At 41.1% G+C, this 17,975-nt stretch overlaps 2 protein-coding genes across 4 annotated transcripts in view; one reads left to right on the top strand and one right to left on the bottom strand.

The window, feature by feature from the left end:
- Window positions 1-10,439, top strand: part of LOC104914487 (programmed cell death 1 ligand 1-like) — a 33,648-nt gene extending 23,209 nt beyond the window's left edge. The window contains exon 5 of one of the 3 annotated variants that reach the window (XM_085209341.1): window positions 6,365-10,439. In XM_085209341.1, the coding sequence (XP_085065467.1) occupies window positions 6,365-6,471 (107 nt within the window). In that variant the 3' untranslated portion in view covers window positions 6,472-10,439. Of the gene's footprint in view, window positions 1-194; window positions 5,225-6,364 lie in introns of those variants that run through there. The other 2 variants (XM_085209327.1, XM_085209332.1) reach the window with 2 other exon arrangements.
- A 146-nt stretch (window positions 10,440-10,585) lies between these two features.
- GATD3 (glutamine amidotransferase class 1 domain containing 3) lies at window positions 10,586-17,415 on the bottom strand. Its single transcript, XM_010724162.4, has 7 exons — window positions 17,257-17,415; window positions 14,871-14,923; window positions 13,981-14,094; window positions 13,552-13,671; window positions 12,699-12,791; window positions 12,211-12,367; window positions 10,586-11,587 (listed from the first exon to the last, which is right to left on the bottom strand). Exons 1-7 carry the CDS (start codon window positions 17,368-17,370, stop codon window positions 11,459-11,461), a joined length of 780 nt encoding a protein of 259 aa, XP_010722464.2. The 5' UTR covers window positions 17,371-17,415; the 3' UTR covers window positions 10,586-11,458.
- Between the last annotated feature and the right edge of the window lie 560 nt (window positions 17,416-17,975).

Raw genomic sequence — 17,975 nt, 5'->3', positions numbered from 1 at the left:
TATTTTTCTTTCCTAGGAAAGCAACCAAGACCACAACACGTGCTTAAACAATGCCAAGCAACTCAAGCAATTTGCTTGCATTGCCTACACGTGTAGCCAGTGAATGGTGGGCTATTTGGTTTGACCAGCTGACTGACTAAAAAAAGCAAATTAAGAAAGGGGATAAAAATCAAAATAAATCCTTGTTTGTTAAGGTTGCTTGAAGAGATCAGCTGGAAACCTTCGTTGCGGTCAACCACGCATTTCATTCAGCTTGAAACAAAGACTTGGTTTCAAGCAATATGAACTCTTTAATATCCTTGTTTTAAAGCATGTAATTCTCAAGAGACAAATGTTTTAGAAATGTAAACTGAAATACTAGCAAAATTAATGTGCTACATCTTTCAAAATTAATTTTTTATTTTTATTTTATTTTATTTTATTTATTTATTTGAAAATGCAGAACCAAACTGTTTTCATCAATTCATTTTTGGGAGCTGTAAAGCATCTTTTCCTCTGATTTAATTTTGTAACCAAATTTAAGCTTTTGTTTGACAAATGTTCTTTCTCAGAAGAAATACTAACCCTTAAATTGATTACTGGTCCTATTTCCTAAGCTAAAACAAATAACTTTGATTATTGTGGGTTGTTTTTCCCAGACTCACCTAGCATTGAGGAGAAACATCAGTCTTCCAGTAAGGCAATAATCCTTTACCTGCTAAGTGCCTAAGCAATTAGCTTTAATCAATTAAATTATTTGAATTTGAATTTGAGAGAGAGATAAGCTGTGCTGAATAGAGAAAGTCCAAGACACATCAAACAAAATACAAACTTAGGTACAGCTCCTTGAACAGGGAAAAACATCTTCACCACTAACACAGAGGGAGACCACAGAAACAAACATACTGAAGTGCCAGTGGTCTCCATAAAGTCATAACATTGAGTGGGAAGGGAACCTTAATGGCCATTTAACCCAATTCCCCTGCAATGAATAGGGACACCTACATCTACATCAGGTTGCTTCAGCCTGACCTTGAATGTTCCCATGAATGGGGCATCCACCACCGCTCTGGGCAACCTGTGCCAGAGCCTCACCACCTATACTGTAAAAAAATTCTTCCTTGGATAAATTCCCCCCATTTAGTTTGAAACTATTTCCCCTTGTCCTATCACCATTGACCCTGCTAAATATTCTGTGTATTTAGTTGTGTAAATACAATAGAGAAAGGCTGTCCGGCATGTAGACGCCTTCAGATTAATACTTCCTAGGCAAAAAAAAAAAAAAAAACTTTAAAAATTAAAGGCAGCGTTCTTTTTATCATAAAATCATAGAATGGCCTGGGCTGAAAAGGACCACAATGATCATCCAGTTTCAACCACCCTGCTATGTGCAGGGTCGCCAACCACCAGACCAGGTTGCCCACCAGCCTGGCTTTGAATGCCTCCAGGGATGGTGCATCACAACCTCTTTGGGCAGAGATTTTAGACCTACAAGATAACTCATCTTGCAGGCTTAGAGGTCTTTAAAGCATATGAAATTACATTTAAGATGGCATCATACACCTTCAGTGGCACAGCACTACAGAAGAACCTTGTAAAGGCAGATAGAACAGGAGCTTGAATATCTCTGGCTGTCACCTTCCATAGGAAATATGGTATAATCAAGGGTCAAACTGTTTAATGTTGTAACAAGGGAACTTTCTGAAAACAAATGGTAAATAGTGGGGGTGTAAAAATGGCTGCATTTCAATGAGATAATTGTGTATTTTTTTGGCTTGGTTGAAAACTCTGGCAACTTCTGTTTCCTCAACAGAAACAATAATTAACATGAAAAGGTATTTTCAATTGAGGAAGAAGGAAAAAAAAAAAAAAAAAAGGAGAAGGGAGAGTATTTCAGCTTTGCAGTGGGGCAAACTGAATCACATACCTTAACCAGCTAAAGAGTTCTATACTGATTGATAGGTTGGAGGGGCTCGGGGAAAGGGCAAAAGCCTAACTTTTGAAACATAACATTTTGAAAGAGAAAAAAATATTTCCTTTAGGCAACAATTTTTTAGAGAAAAATGCCAGGCACACTTTTCACTTTTTTGTTATTATTGTTATCAGCTATTTCTTAAGAAAGGTGGGGAAATATTTTGTTTTGTACCAGTTGTTATTTTGGAAGGGATTTGCAATGTTAAATGAATTGCTGAGAGCAAAAAGACTGTATGCAGAAATAGCTTTCACACTATGCAGTCATTACAACCAGATGAGCAGAGTTTTTTATTGCTTTTTTTTCTTTTTAACAAAGCAAAAATATTACTGATCTGTTTCACCACTGGTTCACTTCTGTTCATCTGTTTGCTTGGTTGATTTTTTTTCCTTATTATTTTGAAGAGCCTGATTTCACAGTCAATTCAATGCCACCATTTCTTGGGAGAGTCCTTCTGGCTCAATAAAAAACTTATTTAGAATTTGTTCCAGAAATGAAAATGCACAAACCTGGCAGAGGTCACAAGGCCTGTGAGACTTGCTGTAACCTTACATCTACATTAAGGCATTACTAACAGCTCCCAACATCAACTTCTTTTATATACAACATACTCCAAAAGAATGGAGGAAAGAAAATCACTTCCAAGCTAACAGCTGTGACACACTGGAAGCCTGGAGGAGCTGAGATACTACAGCAAAAGAAGCAGCCTAAAAATTGGTGCAGAAAACAACATACAGCTTCATCTTTGCAGAGAAGGGCTTCAACCTAAACAGTGAGGGGGAAAAAATTCTGTACTATTTTAGTCAGGGGTTCAAAATCTGTTCTCTTTGCTGTGGACTACATTCAGCATGGGCTGCAGGTACCAGCTGTGGCAGGGCTGCTCTGGGTCATGTGCCAAACCACGATTGCTTATGAACCCATTGCATGATACAGTGCTACTGCTGTCTGCGCATCTGTGGCCTGAGCTTTTTGATATTCATTGCCTTTATTCATGGACTCTCACTCAAAATGCCTATCTCAGGCTCTCACTTTGAAGAATTATAATTTATTTAATAGTCTTTTTGTTGCTGCTCTATCAGGATTCTAAACAAGTATTCCCAGCCATCTAGAAATGGAAGTTATACTGGTTGATGCTGAGCATCTGTAGGCACTTTCAGGAAAGACAAAACATTATTTGTCAGAGTACCTTGAAGCAGGTTTTTCTGGATGGTACACTCACACACATGGCCTCAAGTTGTGACAGGGAAGATTCAGGTTGGATGTTAGGAAAAATTTCTTCTCAAAAAGAGCAATGGGGCAGCAGCACAGACTGCCTAGGGAAGTGGTGGAGTCACCATCCCTGGAGGTGTTGAAGAAACATTCAGATGTACTGAGGGACATGGGCAGTGGGGAAATAACAGTGGAAGGTGGATGGTTGATCATGGAGGTCTTTTCCAACCTTGGTGATTCTATGAAAAATTAAAATTTTGAAAACAAGACAAAATCCTCAGGATTTTATTTATTTTCAGTTTTCCTGGAGAGCATTTATATAAAATACATTACACAAAATCCAAAAGCGTTTCTTGTCAAGTCACTGGTTACATGCAGACCTTCTCTTCTTTAACTTTCCAGAACATGCTCAGATTTCCTTGAGAAGTGCTGGTGATGCACCACATCTGGATGTACTTCCCCTCTCTTTTCATCTCTTAGTGGCACTAGAGGTTTGTCACCTGTACCTGGGGAAGCTGACCTTCTTCTCCTTGGAAGCTGTCCTCAATAACAGAGCCTTACTAGGGACAACAGCTCTGTAAGGTCAGCACGACAACTGCTCAAGAGCCACATGAAATAAACACCATCATCTGAACATAGACCCAGCACTAAGGTGCCTATGTCTTCTATTTTGGTGTTCCAGAAAACCAAATGCAGCTGAACTCATAGCTTGCTTTTCATTTGTTCCTGGAGCCCAGAGTTAGTGCTGCTAGTACAAAGTTTTTACTTTGAATGTTGTGACTGATTTAATGACAAGATAAAAGGCTCACAAAGCTACAAGGTCACACACTGTCAGACCCTTGTGAGATCTTTCACCTAAGAACTCATCCGTTGTTCTTCAGACCTGAAAGCAGGAGAAGAGACAACTATACTCTTTGTCAGATCAAACATGGAAGTAGGAAGAGGCTCACGTCGTGAAACGTAAGTATGGAAATCTGGTGAAACTTGAGCCTGTGGAACTTGAGTTTCTGTTTTATTGCCAAGTGTCATGGTCTGTCATGAGAAGTATTTTTTTCCAAAAGAAATGGACTATTTCTTCATCAGAAGGGTGAAGCTGACAGAGATGATGGTGAAAGTTCAGAGAATATCAGTGCAGAAGAAGGAAGTGATGCAGTATAACAAATCACTTCCTTATTAACCAGAGGCTTGAGAAGGCCAAATTCAGCATTTTCTTTTTGCCATGAAACACAGAAGAGTAAAAGTGGTCATCATATAAAAGCTCTATTTGTAACCTGGAACCGTGCAAGAAGAAATTCTTACTGTGACAATGTTCCTGGCTTAAAAATGGTACCTTTTGGAAGAAATTTCAGAATCAGGTCAAAAATGATTGTAGCACTTACCCACACAAATGAAACGAATTCTTAAAATGTCCAATCCAGGTAGCATAAGATGTCCCTGTGTAAACTAAGATTGAAGGGATCCTGAATAGGAATATTATCAGGAAATGGCTAAGCTTTGTTTCAGGCCAGAACTGCAGCAACAGGACTATTGCAGAACTGAGATTCTGGTGAACTACTCACCCTGTCCCACACGGAGAGCGATGCAGTCATTGTGGCAGACAGAAGAGAGTGACTGAGAAGAATGCACATCGAGTCATCCAGATTTGGAACAACTCACCCTCTTTCCAAAGGAAAGATAGGATTGTTTTTCAAGAAAAGAAACAGAATAAAATAGGGCTTTAAATGGTATCCACTGAGGTAAAGGAGACTGTTAGCTTTAACCTTCTTTAGCAAAGGGCTATCTATGATGGGGAAGTGAAACAAAATCCCACTTGCAGCTGCAGGAAAGCTCAGTTGGTTTTTTACTGCTGTGGGTACAGAGCAGCTTCGTCTATCACCTCTGGTCCCACTTCAGAAAAAGATTTGAATATGAGAATTGTACACACTGTGATCTTCCATTTGGTGTCCTATCCTCCAGAGGTTTGTCTCAGATTCTGTGTATTTTTAAAAATGAAAACTGTTTAAAAATAAAAAATGACCAAATAAAAAACAAAAACAAACAAACAAAAAACCCTGCTAAAAGCAATGGCTTGGTATCGTATCAAAGTTCTTTATTTGCATTCTAGTTGTTTGCTAATCTCCCTGTTCTATCAGTAGGTTAGAAAGGTGGGATCTGTACAGGTCCATAGGTCCCAGAACTCTGAGTTCCTCGCTCCCATCTCAAGTGCTATGTGACTTCTGAAATCCAGCAGCCCCTTTAAGCAGCTATCTACTTTTCAAAAGGTGCTGAGGCCTGTGAACAATGTGAGCCCCTCCAATCACAAGTGGACACTGTGACCATACAGGTGCAGAAAAGTTTATTGGACAACTAATTACTTACAGAAGCGTAGGCGTGCAGGGCTACAACAGTGCCTCACTGCTGTGAAGGCAGACAGCCCAGAGGTATGCTCAAGAGCTGGCAATGGGCTGGCTGATGCTTATAAGGAAGCTCCAAATTCCTCAAGCCCTTCTTCAACCCAGAAGTGATTTCTCCCTGCCCCTTTCAAGCTGGCATGAATCACAGTAAGCACAGGGGCAGATGATGGCTGAAGGAATGCAGGGTGGAGGGAAGAAGCCTGGATGAGCTCTTGATATCCTCTGCAACCATACTTTTTTATTACTCAGATTTGCACTGGCACTCGGGATGCTTCAACATCCCGAGTTTATTATATTTTCCCATAGCTATAGTTAATGCCAGTCTCAGTAGTAACACACTACTAGCATTCAGCTTTCCTATGAGGCTGCAAGGGAACATGTGAATTAATGCCAAACTTTCATTTGTCCTTCTTTGCCCACGCGATGATGTGACAAGCAAATGTCTTACAGCATGAGCAGCACACACTACTTCTGTTTTCCAGAGTTTCACTATGAACTAGCTTTGAAAACAAAGGAGCAGAACAATTCATACATTAAGAAGGCAGAATCTCAATTTTGATAGGACATGGAACAGTTTTAAACTAAAAAAGGGAAGATTTAGATGAGATGTCAGGGAAATTTTTTTACCAAGAGGGCGGTGAGGTGCTGGCACAGCTGCCCGGAGAAGCTGCAGTGCCCCATCCCTGGAGGTGCTCAAGGCCAGGTTGGATGGGGCCCTGGGCAATCTGAGCTGGTGGGGTATAGCCCTGCCCATGGCAGGGCTTGGAAATAGATGATCTTTGAGGTCCCTTTCCATTTCTCTCACTTGCAGTACCTTTGAAGGCCACAAAAGCACAGAACACAGGATGGCTGTCTACTACCTTAAAGAAATTCTTCAGTGATCTTTGTGAATTATTCTTGCAAAAGAATGACTGTTGAAGTAAGTTTTTCATGTGTGACACTGACAGAAGTGACAGAAACAAAAAGGAGTTTGTTTGTTTATCTTGCAGACTATCTAATTTTATTTATGGTGAGGTTACTCTCTAATACTTCTCACTGACCTCCTTTCAGTTCTGTATGACATAAGAGAAATGGCCCATACAGATCATCAGCGAGGCATGAATGTGATGCGTTTGGTGTAGAATTTTCACTGTTATTTCAGCTAAGTCTGAGAGCACTCATTCACATAGCACGCTAGTCAGCAGTTGAACAAACTAATACTGAGAATAGGCATTTTTTAAATATACAGGAAATTACATCGCTATGGACAATGCAATCCTTGTTGCAACTTCTGTTTCAGTTTCTGAGATCGCCCAAGCTTAGTCCCTTCTCTTCCTCTCTCACACTGCCTCTTTTTCCAGAAGCTCTGAAATCACCTTGTAAAACATATCCGAATATCAGCTCTTTAACTCTTCTGAGGGCTAAGGCTGATCCATACAACAACAAAAAAAAAGCCTTCCCTCAGCCACTGCAAACCATGGCAAAGAGGAAAAAAGACAGCCTGAACCAACAACTGCAGGCTTGGAATGCAGATAACTTCCAAATATTTGCAGATGGATGATTATCTAAGCAGACAAACTTTTTTTTTTTTTTTAATGTATACACACAGTTAATAGAAGTATAGAGATTGGAAAAGACCTACAGGATTATTCAGTCCAACCATCCACCTACCTGTGATATTTCCCCACTGCCCACGTTCCTCAGACATCCACACGGCTCTTGAACACCTCCAGGGACAGTGACAGCGCCACCTCCCTGGGCAGCCTATGCCACTGCCCACCAATCTTTCAGAGAAGAAATTTTTCCTAATGCCCAACCTGAATCTCCCCTGGTGCAACCTGTAGCCATTCCCTCCAGTCCTATTGCTAGTTACGCAGGAGAAGCATTGACCCCCACCTTGCCACAACCTCCTATAAGATAACGCTAGTTTGCAAACCCACAAACCCTTGAAGAAACAGTTTGTTTCCTCCCAAGAGTATTACTTGGCATGACAAAAGTCCCTCCCTACAAGTCTTGTTTTTAGGTCATCTTTTCTGTAAAAGTATCATTATTTAAAAAACCTAAACTACAGCATCATGCATTTTTAAGACATTGCAAAATTTATCTCATTTTTCAATGCTAATCATATCACGGGAAAGTTCCACAGCTTACTGCAAGCATATTTGATAGGATCCTTTCATGGGGATAAACAAAAAGTCACGATGTAAAAGAAATGGGTCTTAAGAAGAGAGCTGGACAACTACATTCACTATGACAGTAGTGAATTTTGAATAGTGTTTTTGTTAAACAGGTAGGGATCAGTACTTGTTTGACTCCCTCCACGTGTCCAAAATATTAACATAAAAATGCCATTAGAAACCACAGCTGGAATATTATGCCTGACAGCTTGGTGAAAACCTGCACCGACTGTTGTTCCCAAAGTGCCCTCTGCTGGGCATTTGCTTGACAAATGTTCTCTTGTCACCACAAACCACAGGGGAAAAACGATGAGAGACTCTCAAAGCCTGCCGCTCTGTTTCAGTAAAAACACTTTCTGCAGATCAAAAGTCACAAGATCCATAAGCCAGATACTGCATGCCTCCTTGTGGAGGCTCGGAGAATACACACTTTTTCACTTTCATTTCTGATAGCACTTAACAAAACGTATTAATCACAAATTTCTGTCCGCTCAGTTGAAATTAGCAACCCCCTAAGAAGCTCCAAACATCCCTAGAGAATGAAAGGAAAAACCCATCTTGGCAAATATCTTTATTAATCTCTAAGTGTATGTGGAATTCCCCTCTAAATCTGAGCTGGCTGAAAGCCAAGAAGACAATCTTATATCTTCCACCAAAGTCAAACAACATTCTAAAAATACAAAACCTTACAGAAACGTGTGTTGAAAGTTAGTATTCCTTACAGCATTGTGGAATTACAGCCTCTCCAAATGAAGCAGAAGCAGCCAATTCTTTCATCCTTAAAAATATTTTCTCTAGTAAGAGAAAGGTAGAAAGATATTCCAAAATGAGATTATTTCTGAAAATAGTATTTTGTCTTTTATGGGTGCTTCCAGCACTGACAATACTGTATGGGGAGCTCATTTTTTTTTTTTTTGTAATTGCCTAGAAAAAGGTTACAGGCAGAGAGTAAGAACTGCTTCCTTAAGGGCTCTCATTAGAACTTAAAACTGTAGCACTCAAACAGGCAGCAATACTAAAAACACCACTTTAGAGTACTGTCTGCTCTTGTATTACTGCTATTCAGCAGGTGAGATAACACGTTAAATTAGGTGCCTTTCAAATTTGCAACCTTGATTCTAAGCATAAGTTTTTGTGATATTCCGACCTGGAAGTCAATAACTCAGCAATTAACATGACCAACACTGTATCTGCCTAGAATGGCATACATTGGATTAGTAGTAGCTTTTGTTATTTGAGTAACTCTATTCAAGAAAGAATCTCAGAGGACAGAAGAGTTCTTGCCAATCTCTGCTCCCTGGTGACAGCAACAGGTCACAAAGGAACGGAGCATGGAGCTGTGGCAGGAGATGGTCAGGTTGGGGTTTAGGAAAAGGTTCTTCACCAGAGGGTGAAAACTCCCCAAGGCAGCAGTCAAGACGCATTTGTACAATACTCTTGGACGCAGGGTTTGATCTGGGTGGTGCTGTGCGGAGCCAGGGGTTGGACTGCATGATCTTTGTGAGTCCCCTCCAGTTTGGGGCATTCAATGATTCTGCAACTTTAAGAGACAAAAAGAGGCACCACCTGGATGATCCTCTAACTAACTTACAACAACTACATACGATAGTAGCAATCTCTTCAAAGTATCTTCTCTTTCTCAGCACATCTGAATCTAAGCAAGAGAAAAACAAAGGTTTATGCCACTAAAGAAGCACTCACTGAGTACTGCTGATATGAGAAACCCCACCTTCATACACTCAGCTCTGCTATGGCAAGGGTTGCTCATACAAAGACTTACTTACAGTTCCCAGCAGGAAAAGTTGAGCTCAATTTACATCACTCATACAGATGACAGTGCACAGGCAGCTGCTCTGGAGATTTGAATACTACCTCTGACTTGTGATAATTTCTGATGTTACTGAATTTCTTATAAAATTCCTGGAGATGTGGGAAAGGTAGCAACATTTTTAAAATGTTTTTACATTTTATTTGGAAAAATTCTAAGTTTCTTCAATTCAAATAAAACCTGCAGATTTTCTATGATATTTAGGCCTTCTCCCATGTTCTCCTAAGACTCTCTGTTTAAAACTGACAGTATAGGTTTCCACTTGTGTACAAAGTTTATAGAAGAAAGTCTTGATTTGCATTGAGTTACACATGGACAGTGTTTTATACTCTGTTACCTACTAACTACTGAAATTTCCCATAGAATGTGATGCACAAGCTGAACACCAATCACTGTTTCAGAATATGTCCAAAATCCATTTGTGAACCATGTCTGCTGCCATGACGACAGTGCATGATTTCTTAGTAACTGCACTGGAGTCTGTGATCTGTACAAAGGATGTCTATGCAGCCCTCCAAGAAAACAAAGCCTTCAAGGGCAACTTCAGATCTTCTAAATCCTTCCGTGATTTTTAATGACAAAGAACGGATCGTGTGCTAAAATGCTCGAGAAGCAAAAACACATTCTTCATGAACACTCACCAAGCAAACTGATAATGTCAATTCCCAGTTTCATTCCTCCTTTCTTCCCGACAGTAAAAACTATTGCTCCACATCCTTAGTGACTCTTCAGCCAGAGAGAGTATTTCCAATCCAGTCTAAGTTTTGTAGATCTAATTTATGAAACACACAACTATCCCTGAAAGATAGGGGTTTCCTTCAGCATGCCTGTCACATAAAAAGAAGGGTGTCTTTCTGTTGGTGTTAATTTGAGAAATGTTGTTTCATGATGAATAGAAAGGTGGCAAGTGGCTTGGAAGGTGAGGAAGGAGATTTTGGATTCTGTGTATTAAAAATATCTTAAATACGTAAAGGGAACTGAAAAGCAGAAAAACAGCTAGCATATATAAACAAATAATCAGAGGTAGTTATGAAACAAAGATGAAGGATGAGATAAAGGCAGATATTAATTTATTTATACATCATTATTTTAGACATTCAGCGTTCCTTTGGAGAAAGCTTTATTACTCTGAAGCAGGGAAAGTGAGTGTATTTTCAGATTTTTTTCTTCTATCTATTTTGCTAGTTGTGCAACTACTTCAATAAGGATATTACCCTTAAAAATTGTGCGTCGCATCAGCAGATATTTTCTCCTCCCTTTCAAGACCTTTTTAGCTATAATGGGCCAATGGATGAATTTTTCAAGGTGCTAGTACTGTGACAGCTAAGGTCCTGATATTCAGAATGGCTCCTTGGTGAAAACATTCAAGAGGAAAACTTAAATCTTTTAATTAACTTTAAGCCAGCAGTAGGATGTGGAAGATACGGAGACGGTTGGCCCTGGCTTACAGTTCCTAGATACAGATCTGAGCACATCAGCAATGAATTACACGCTAATTCCCCTCTACTACCATTCTTCATCCACTGGATGGATATAGTGGCACTGCATCTGCTGTGTCTCTACAACACATCTTCCTTTCATTTCTGAAAGAAACTTCAGTTCCTTTTTGTTCTCAAGGAAATGACTTGATACTGGTGCACTGTGACGACTGCTGCCAAGCACATCTGCACAGCTCCCTCCAGCTGAAAAAGCTCAAGAGAATGCTCAATGTCCCAGGCCAGATTGTTTGCATAGTGTAAGCCCTTCCACAGGCAGCTCTTTCACAAAAGACGTGCAGCACAGCTGGGAGTCAATCAGCTTCATAAAAGCAATTACCAGACTGTGAACAGGAAAAGCAGATGAAAATACTTCCATTGGTCCATACAGCAGAACTATACCTTCAATTTAAACATTTCTGCTTTTCATATCAGAAGTAGACGTTTTATTTGCCAGTTAATTTTAGCACATTCTTTACCATGGCCCCAATGCCATCAAAGATGTTATGTAATTCTGTTTCACACATAAATGCTGGAGTAGTCACCACTTTGTTTTTGGTATCCACATGAGCTTCGTAAAAAGAAGTTAAGGAAAACACAGCCTGTGACTCACTTGCAAATGCTACCTGCAAAGTAAACCATCACTGACACAACCTTAGAACTCTATTATCCCATAAACAGACACCTCCGAGTTCAGCTATAAAGACAGCTGCAACCTGTAGCCTGAGATAGTAGAAGCTATATTGCCAGAAACACAAACACTACCAGAGCAATCTGTAGGAATGACATCATCAAGAAACGTAAGAAAACTTATGGAACTTACTGATTGCAATAAAACACCTCTCTCTGAGTACAGTTTGAACACAGCTTTAGCCTTCTGGAAAAGAAAAAAATATGTATCTCAAAGGTAGCTGATGAACTGTATCTCATGCCAGTTTTATGCACAAATTCACTTGGCAATTCTGGTCTGTGTTAGCAGGTGTCCAAAGGAGTTCTCTGGCAATGACTGAGAACTTCAGATTACACAGCTGGGTACAGAAAACAATGTTTTCTAATCACATACCATCTTTCACATGCTATCTGCTACAAACCATATATTCCCTCTAAATTACAGTGTTAGTAGAAAAGCCTGCATGCATTCATTGCCATAGTGACACATTACTAAACTGTTCATGTGGAAATTAACAGGAAAGGATATAGTTACTTCCTTCACACAATGCTTTCCTCCCAGTTCTTTAATGGCTCCTGCAGTTCCAGCATAAGGCCACTTGCCACCTTCCTCCTCTTCATGGCCAACAGTTACTTCAGCACCAGAAAGAACTTTTGCTGCCAACACTGGGGAAATGCAGCAAAGACTACAACAAAGGGAATCACAAAAACAACTTTGTGATGACACTCTTTCAAAACTTGGTCATGACTGGAAAGACCCAAATGGATGCAGTCTTACAAATGTGAAAGGCATACCAAAGCAACATCCACTCAACACTTTCTTAGCCTCTTCTTTCACAAACACCTACACACACACACACACACACCTTGAAAAAAAAGCATTTTAAAAATAAGCTACAACTGATAAAGTAAAAAAGCTGGTTTTTTTCTAGCTCCAGCATAAGAGCCACACATTTCTGCAAAACACACTTGGTCTCCACGTGCAAACAAATACCCCTATCTGACCAACATACATACCCAATAGGTTTGCCTGCTTTGTGGAAGTCTTTCAAGACACGTTCAACTTCTCTGTTCACCTTGCAATCTTTCCCATCAACAGCAAACGTAGATCTGCCACAATAAGAAACTTTATATGTACCTTACCATAAATCTACAAATAGGGCTACCTATCTGCCCTGACTCTTGGCTCTTAAGGACAGTACAAACATAATAGTTTCTGAAAAAGTTGAACAATGCTGCAGTTGACCAGCAACACATTAGTCAAAATGATTCACTTCTAAGGTTTTTAGTATGTCACACAGCTACTTATTTAAAATAAACATCTAGATAAAAGAAGCATTAAATTAGCTTTCTAGGATTACTGAGAAGAACAGCAAAATGCTGCCAGAAAAATCCATAAATAAAATAAACCAAATTTCCCAAAGCCAACAAAATAACAAAACAATTAGAATTCCTTCTGGCTAATACATTTTTTCTTTAATTTATTTTCTGAACTATTTATTGTTTTATAGTTACTAACGCAAGAGAATACTTTTTACCACGAAGAAAAAGAAGGATAATACTAGCAGCATCTGAAACTAATGAAATTTTATCTTCTCTTGTCTCAGTCAACCTCAAAAAGAATCACCACAAAGGCAGAGGGAAAAGTACTTCTCAGGCATTATCTAAATTCTCCAGTTCTCACCAATATTGCTAGTGCCATTAAGAATTATAACTGGAAACCATCACAAACAGCATTTACTTCAACAATTTGAATGGAGTTTTCCTCATTAAGTAGTAGTTGCACGTGTGTTAAATAAAGCCATTTATTACTCCTTGATTTTACTGTGCGAATTACAAAGAAGGAATCTAATATTTAATCGGCACTCACAAGTTTTTAGCAGCTCCAAATCCACCAGGGAATATCACAGCATCATGGTCCACAGTCGTAAGTTTAGCCAGGTTGGTGATTTTGCCACGAGCAATCCTTGCAGATTCCACTAAAACATTCCTTCAAGAACCAGAAATAAAACAACAACACGAATTAAGCATTTGCACACAAAAGAGCATAAGGAAAGTTTTGGCAGAGAAAGGGAGGAAGTGAGAAACGTGGCACTCAATAACTGAAGCTATAGATGCTTTTGATGTATCAGCACCCACCAAAACTATTACTTTTTAATCTCCAGCAAAGCACCAGCTAGCATCAAGCTATTAAAGCCAGCCAGCAAAGGGCTCCCAGTTCGGTTACAGACTGCTACCTCTGAAAAACACCGAAGGTGGAGACCCAGAAGTCACAGGAATCACAGTAACACGACTTTACCTTGACTCAGCTTCAGCTGGTTGCCCCTTACTGTGGTCAACGACGTGCATCTGAGGAACATCTGGAGCATACATCTGAACCTCAGCTCCCCCACGACTAAGGTGTACCAGTATGCTACAAAAAAAGAAACAAAACATGCTGAAAACCTTAGGAGAGAGATTTATCTATCCTGTATGTCTTGCTAGAAACGTTCTACCTGATTTTGAAAAAAGAGAAAGAATGCATCCTACCAAAGTAGGAGCAGAAGAGGGAGCAAAATCCCTCTGTGTAACACCAAAGTTCAGAGTCGAACAGAAAGTCAGTCTGGAGAATGGGTCAGGAAAGCTACAGACAAGTTTCTTTGCTCGGTGTTCCCCTTCAGGCAACCAGGAACTATACAAACTTCTTTTCTCATTGCAAGTTCCTGGGTGTTATGGAAGAGTCCCACCATTAACGCTAGGAGCATGCTTAATCTAGGTGAAAGATCTCTTATTAAAAAACAGTAAGAGTTAACAATTCAACTTGAGAATTAACATTTAACAGTGTTGAATTTAGCCCCAGGAATGAAAACTCCAGACAATCACGAACTTAACTCTCCACTTTTCTCTGCTGAAATTGATTCTGGAAGCCTGAATTTCTGTTTCTGAAGGAAAAACAGTCTCTAACTCGTTGCTCTGGCACCACCTGCAGTGCTCTGCATCTTTGGACAGGGATCATGTAGCAAGAATGCAATGCGAGCTCCCAGTTATGCTTCGACAAAAGCCTCACAAACCCATGACAGGACTCTGAAAGGAAAACTATACCACATCTTTCAGAGAAAGTTCAACACCAGAGAATGCAGAAATAAATTCAGTGGGGTGCTCTAACGTAAAGCAGACTTATTTTGAGCCCAGTTTCACAAGGTAACTTACGCAGAAGCCTCGTGGATTTCTGTGCCATCGTAGACACCACAGCCAGACAAGACCTGCAACAGGAAAATTAAGTACTTCAAGTGATACAGAAGTTCGTACAGTCCTTCTTAAATTTTAAAAACACAAATGAAATAAATAGGAGAATAGAAATAACTTCAGGACAGGCTTTTTGCCAAGTCAGTCAGCATCACACTATTAGTCCTAGCACTGCCATTTGACATATAGCAGAACTGGCATTCCCTATTTTTAGCTACCCACCCCAGACAGCCAGGACTGAAAGAGAACTAGAGTTTATTTATTTGCTTCTGTACTTGCTCCTCAGAATTTTATAAACTGGCACAGTATCATGAATGCAATGGGTTATTCTGAGTGCCACACATCCAATGTATCATGTGTCATTAAGGTGCAAAACACGTTCTTATCTAGATGCAAATCAAACCCAAGTGGGTTAGAAGCACACTTATGGCACTTATGACAACCTGTTGCTGCCTTTTGTCTGATGATCCAAATCACCGATTAATAGTTAAATCACTTTCAACCCAATTAGGAAACATTAACTACACTTTATTACCATGGTAATACTACTTTCAGTTTGCTCATAACGCAAAGGAAATGAAAAAGCACAAAGCAATAAGCTGTTCTTGTATGGCTGGAGGGAATCTTTCACAAAGTAGAAGAAAGGAGGAAAAAAAAGGAGAAAAAAAGGAAAAAGAAGAGGTTGTAAGAACAAACAAAAAATCCAAAGTGCTCTCTGATTCTTGAAAGTATATACACGAACACTTCTGAGTTTTGGTTCCGTTTTCTCCAAGGAAAAAATCCAGTTGAAGCATGTCCATTTCCCCTCTTCCCTTCTGGCTTTACCCTTGTGTTTTTGAAACCTGAAAGCTTTTTTTTTTTTTTAATCACAGATACATGAACAGAAACTGTCTTAGTTAGAAACTTGGGATTTGGAGGGGCTTTCAGCTCACCACATCCAGTTCTCTGCTATCAGTCTTGATGTCCCACCACCACTTCACTAGATCAGACCAGTAATGTTTTGTTGTCCATGTTAACTACAGTTTCACTGCTTTGATATTTACAAATGATCTTTACTTTTTACATTTTTATTACATCTTTTGGTGAGCGCAGAATGAATAAACACAAAAGCAACTGTCCTGTACTTATCTTCTGTACACAACACTTGTAAACATTCTTGAAACTCCTTAAAATCTTGGCTTGTATCAAAAATAGTGTTGCCAGCAGGACGAGAGAGGTGATCATCCCTCTGTATTCGGCACTGATGAAGCTGTGCTTCCAGTGCAATTTTGGGCTCTCCATTACAAGAAAGACAGTGAGGCCCTGGAGTGAGCCCAGAGAAAGCCAACAGAGATGTGAGTGGTCTGGAGCACAGAACTTATGGCAAGTGGGTGAAGGAGCTGGATTGTTCAATCTGGAGAAGACGAGGCTCAGGAAAAACATTATTGCTCTCTACAAGCACCTGAAAGGAGGCTGTGGTGCGGTGGGGGTTGACTTCTACTCCCTGGTAACAGCAATGAAAGGGAACAGAGTAGCAGGTTGGATATTAGGAACCACTTCTCAGGACACTATGAGGCAGTGGTACAGGCTGCCCAGGGTGAAGGTGTTCGAGAGCCATATGGATGTGGCACTAAGGGACATGGGCAGTGGGAACGGTGTGACGGGCTGCTGGTTGGACTGGATGATCTTAATGGTCTTCCCAACATCAACAATTCTATGATTCTATACTAAAGCACTGTTCTGCTATGCCAGTATCTTTCTAGAGACTAAAACGACCTTTTACTGTAGTCAGAAGTTTACATCGCTAACGTCAACAATAAAGTTTGCTTCCCGGTCTCTGTTTGAAGGGTGATGGTTTGCTAAAATGTCAGCATTCACACTGAGCTCTCTGTAACGCACAGAACCACAGAATTGCAGGGAGTTGGAAGGAACCTCGGAAACTAATCAAGTCCAAGCTAAAGCAGGTACCCTACAGTAGGTCACACAGATAGGTGTCGAGAGAGGTCTTGAATATCTCTACAGAAAGAGACTCCACAATCTCTCTGTGCAGCCTGTTCCAGTGCTCTGTCATCCTAACTGCAAAGAAGTTCTACGTAAAGAACTCAACTCCAGGCTGCACAGAAGCCCAATTTTACATAAATTCCTACCGTGACCTGGCTCTCTCGGAGGTGCGCTGTTCCAAGCAGCTTTACCGCTCAACTGCAGCTCCTCCCAGCCAGGCCTGAAGGTACGCCGAACCCTCCCACCGTCACCCCCGCACCGAGCCCCGTTGCCCTTTCACCAGCACGGGAACGGGGTCGGATGGACGCTACCAGCGCGCAAACCAATTTCCTCCCCCTGCTGCGCTTCCCTTTTCCCCCGCCTCACTCACCACAGCGACGCGGGCGCCGCGGGGGCGGCGGGCGGAGCAGTGGAAGGAGGCGAAGCCGCAGGGCGCTGCCCGCCGCAGCGCGGAGCACAGTACTGGCCCGCGGACGGGCAGCATAGTCGCGGGAGCTCGGAGCGAGGCCGGAGGGTGGCGGAGCGCGGAGCCGCAGCGGGGCAGGCCGCGAGGGGCGGGCCAGGCCGGGAGGCCGCTGAGCCCTCGGCTGGGGTGTTGGAGGCGCCCTCTGGGGGCGAGGAGGGCCGTGGCTAAGTATTCATGAGGGAAGGCGAACAGCGGGCATGCGAAGTTCCATCGCAGAGATATAGATATATCTATCTATATATCTATCTATAGGACTGACTGGTGTGTATCTATCACCTATTTGCTGCAACTAAAGCAGTGCTTGCAGCCAAGACCAAGTGAAGATCATCACACCTCTCAGCAAGGCCTGAAGCTGTTGCAGAAGAGCAATGGGCTGCCCAGGGAGGTGGTGGAGTCCCTGTCCCTGGAGGTGTTTGAGAGCCGTGTGGATGTGGCACTGAGGGACGTGGGCCGTGGGCATGGTGTGATGGGCTGGTGGCTGGACTGGGTGATCCTAGAGGTCTTTCCAACTGTAATGATTCAATGAGCAGTGCTGTATCCTTTTCCCCAGTTTCCCCGTGGTGTACCACAATCAGTTTTGACAATGCTACTAAGTGTTTCTCACAACACTCCTGTTGAAGTAA

The sequence above is a fragment of the Meleagris gallopavo genome, chromosome 1 (genome assembly GCF_905368555.1).
Source record: "Meleagris gallopavo chromosome 1, MGAL_WU_HG_1.1, whole genome shotgun sequence".
Classification (NCBI taxonomy): domain Eukaryota; kingdom Metazoa; phylum Chordata; class Aves; order Galliformes; family Phasianidae; genus Meleagris; species Meleagris gallopavo.
Note: the sequence above shows the minus strand (reverse complement) of the source record. Positions and strands in the feature narration are given on the sequence as shown.

Coding starts and splice junctions, on each gene's coding strand:
- GATD3 (XM_010724162.4), bottom strand. CDS start 17,370: ATGCTGCCCGTCCGCGGGCCAGTACTGTGCTCCGCGCTGCGGCGGGCA. Junction 14,924..17,256: donor GCGGCGCCCGCGTCGCTGTG/GTGAGTGAGGCG, acceptor TTCCTGTTGCAG/GTCTTGTCTGGCTGTGGTGT. Junction 12,368..12,698: donor AAAGCAGGCAAACCTATTGG/GTATGTATGTTG, acceptor CCTTTGTTGTAG/TCTTTGCTGCATTTCCCCAG.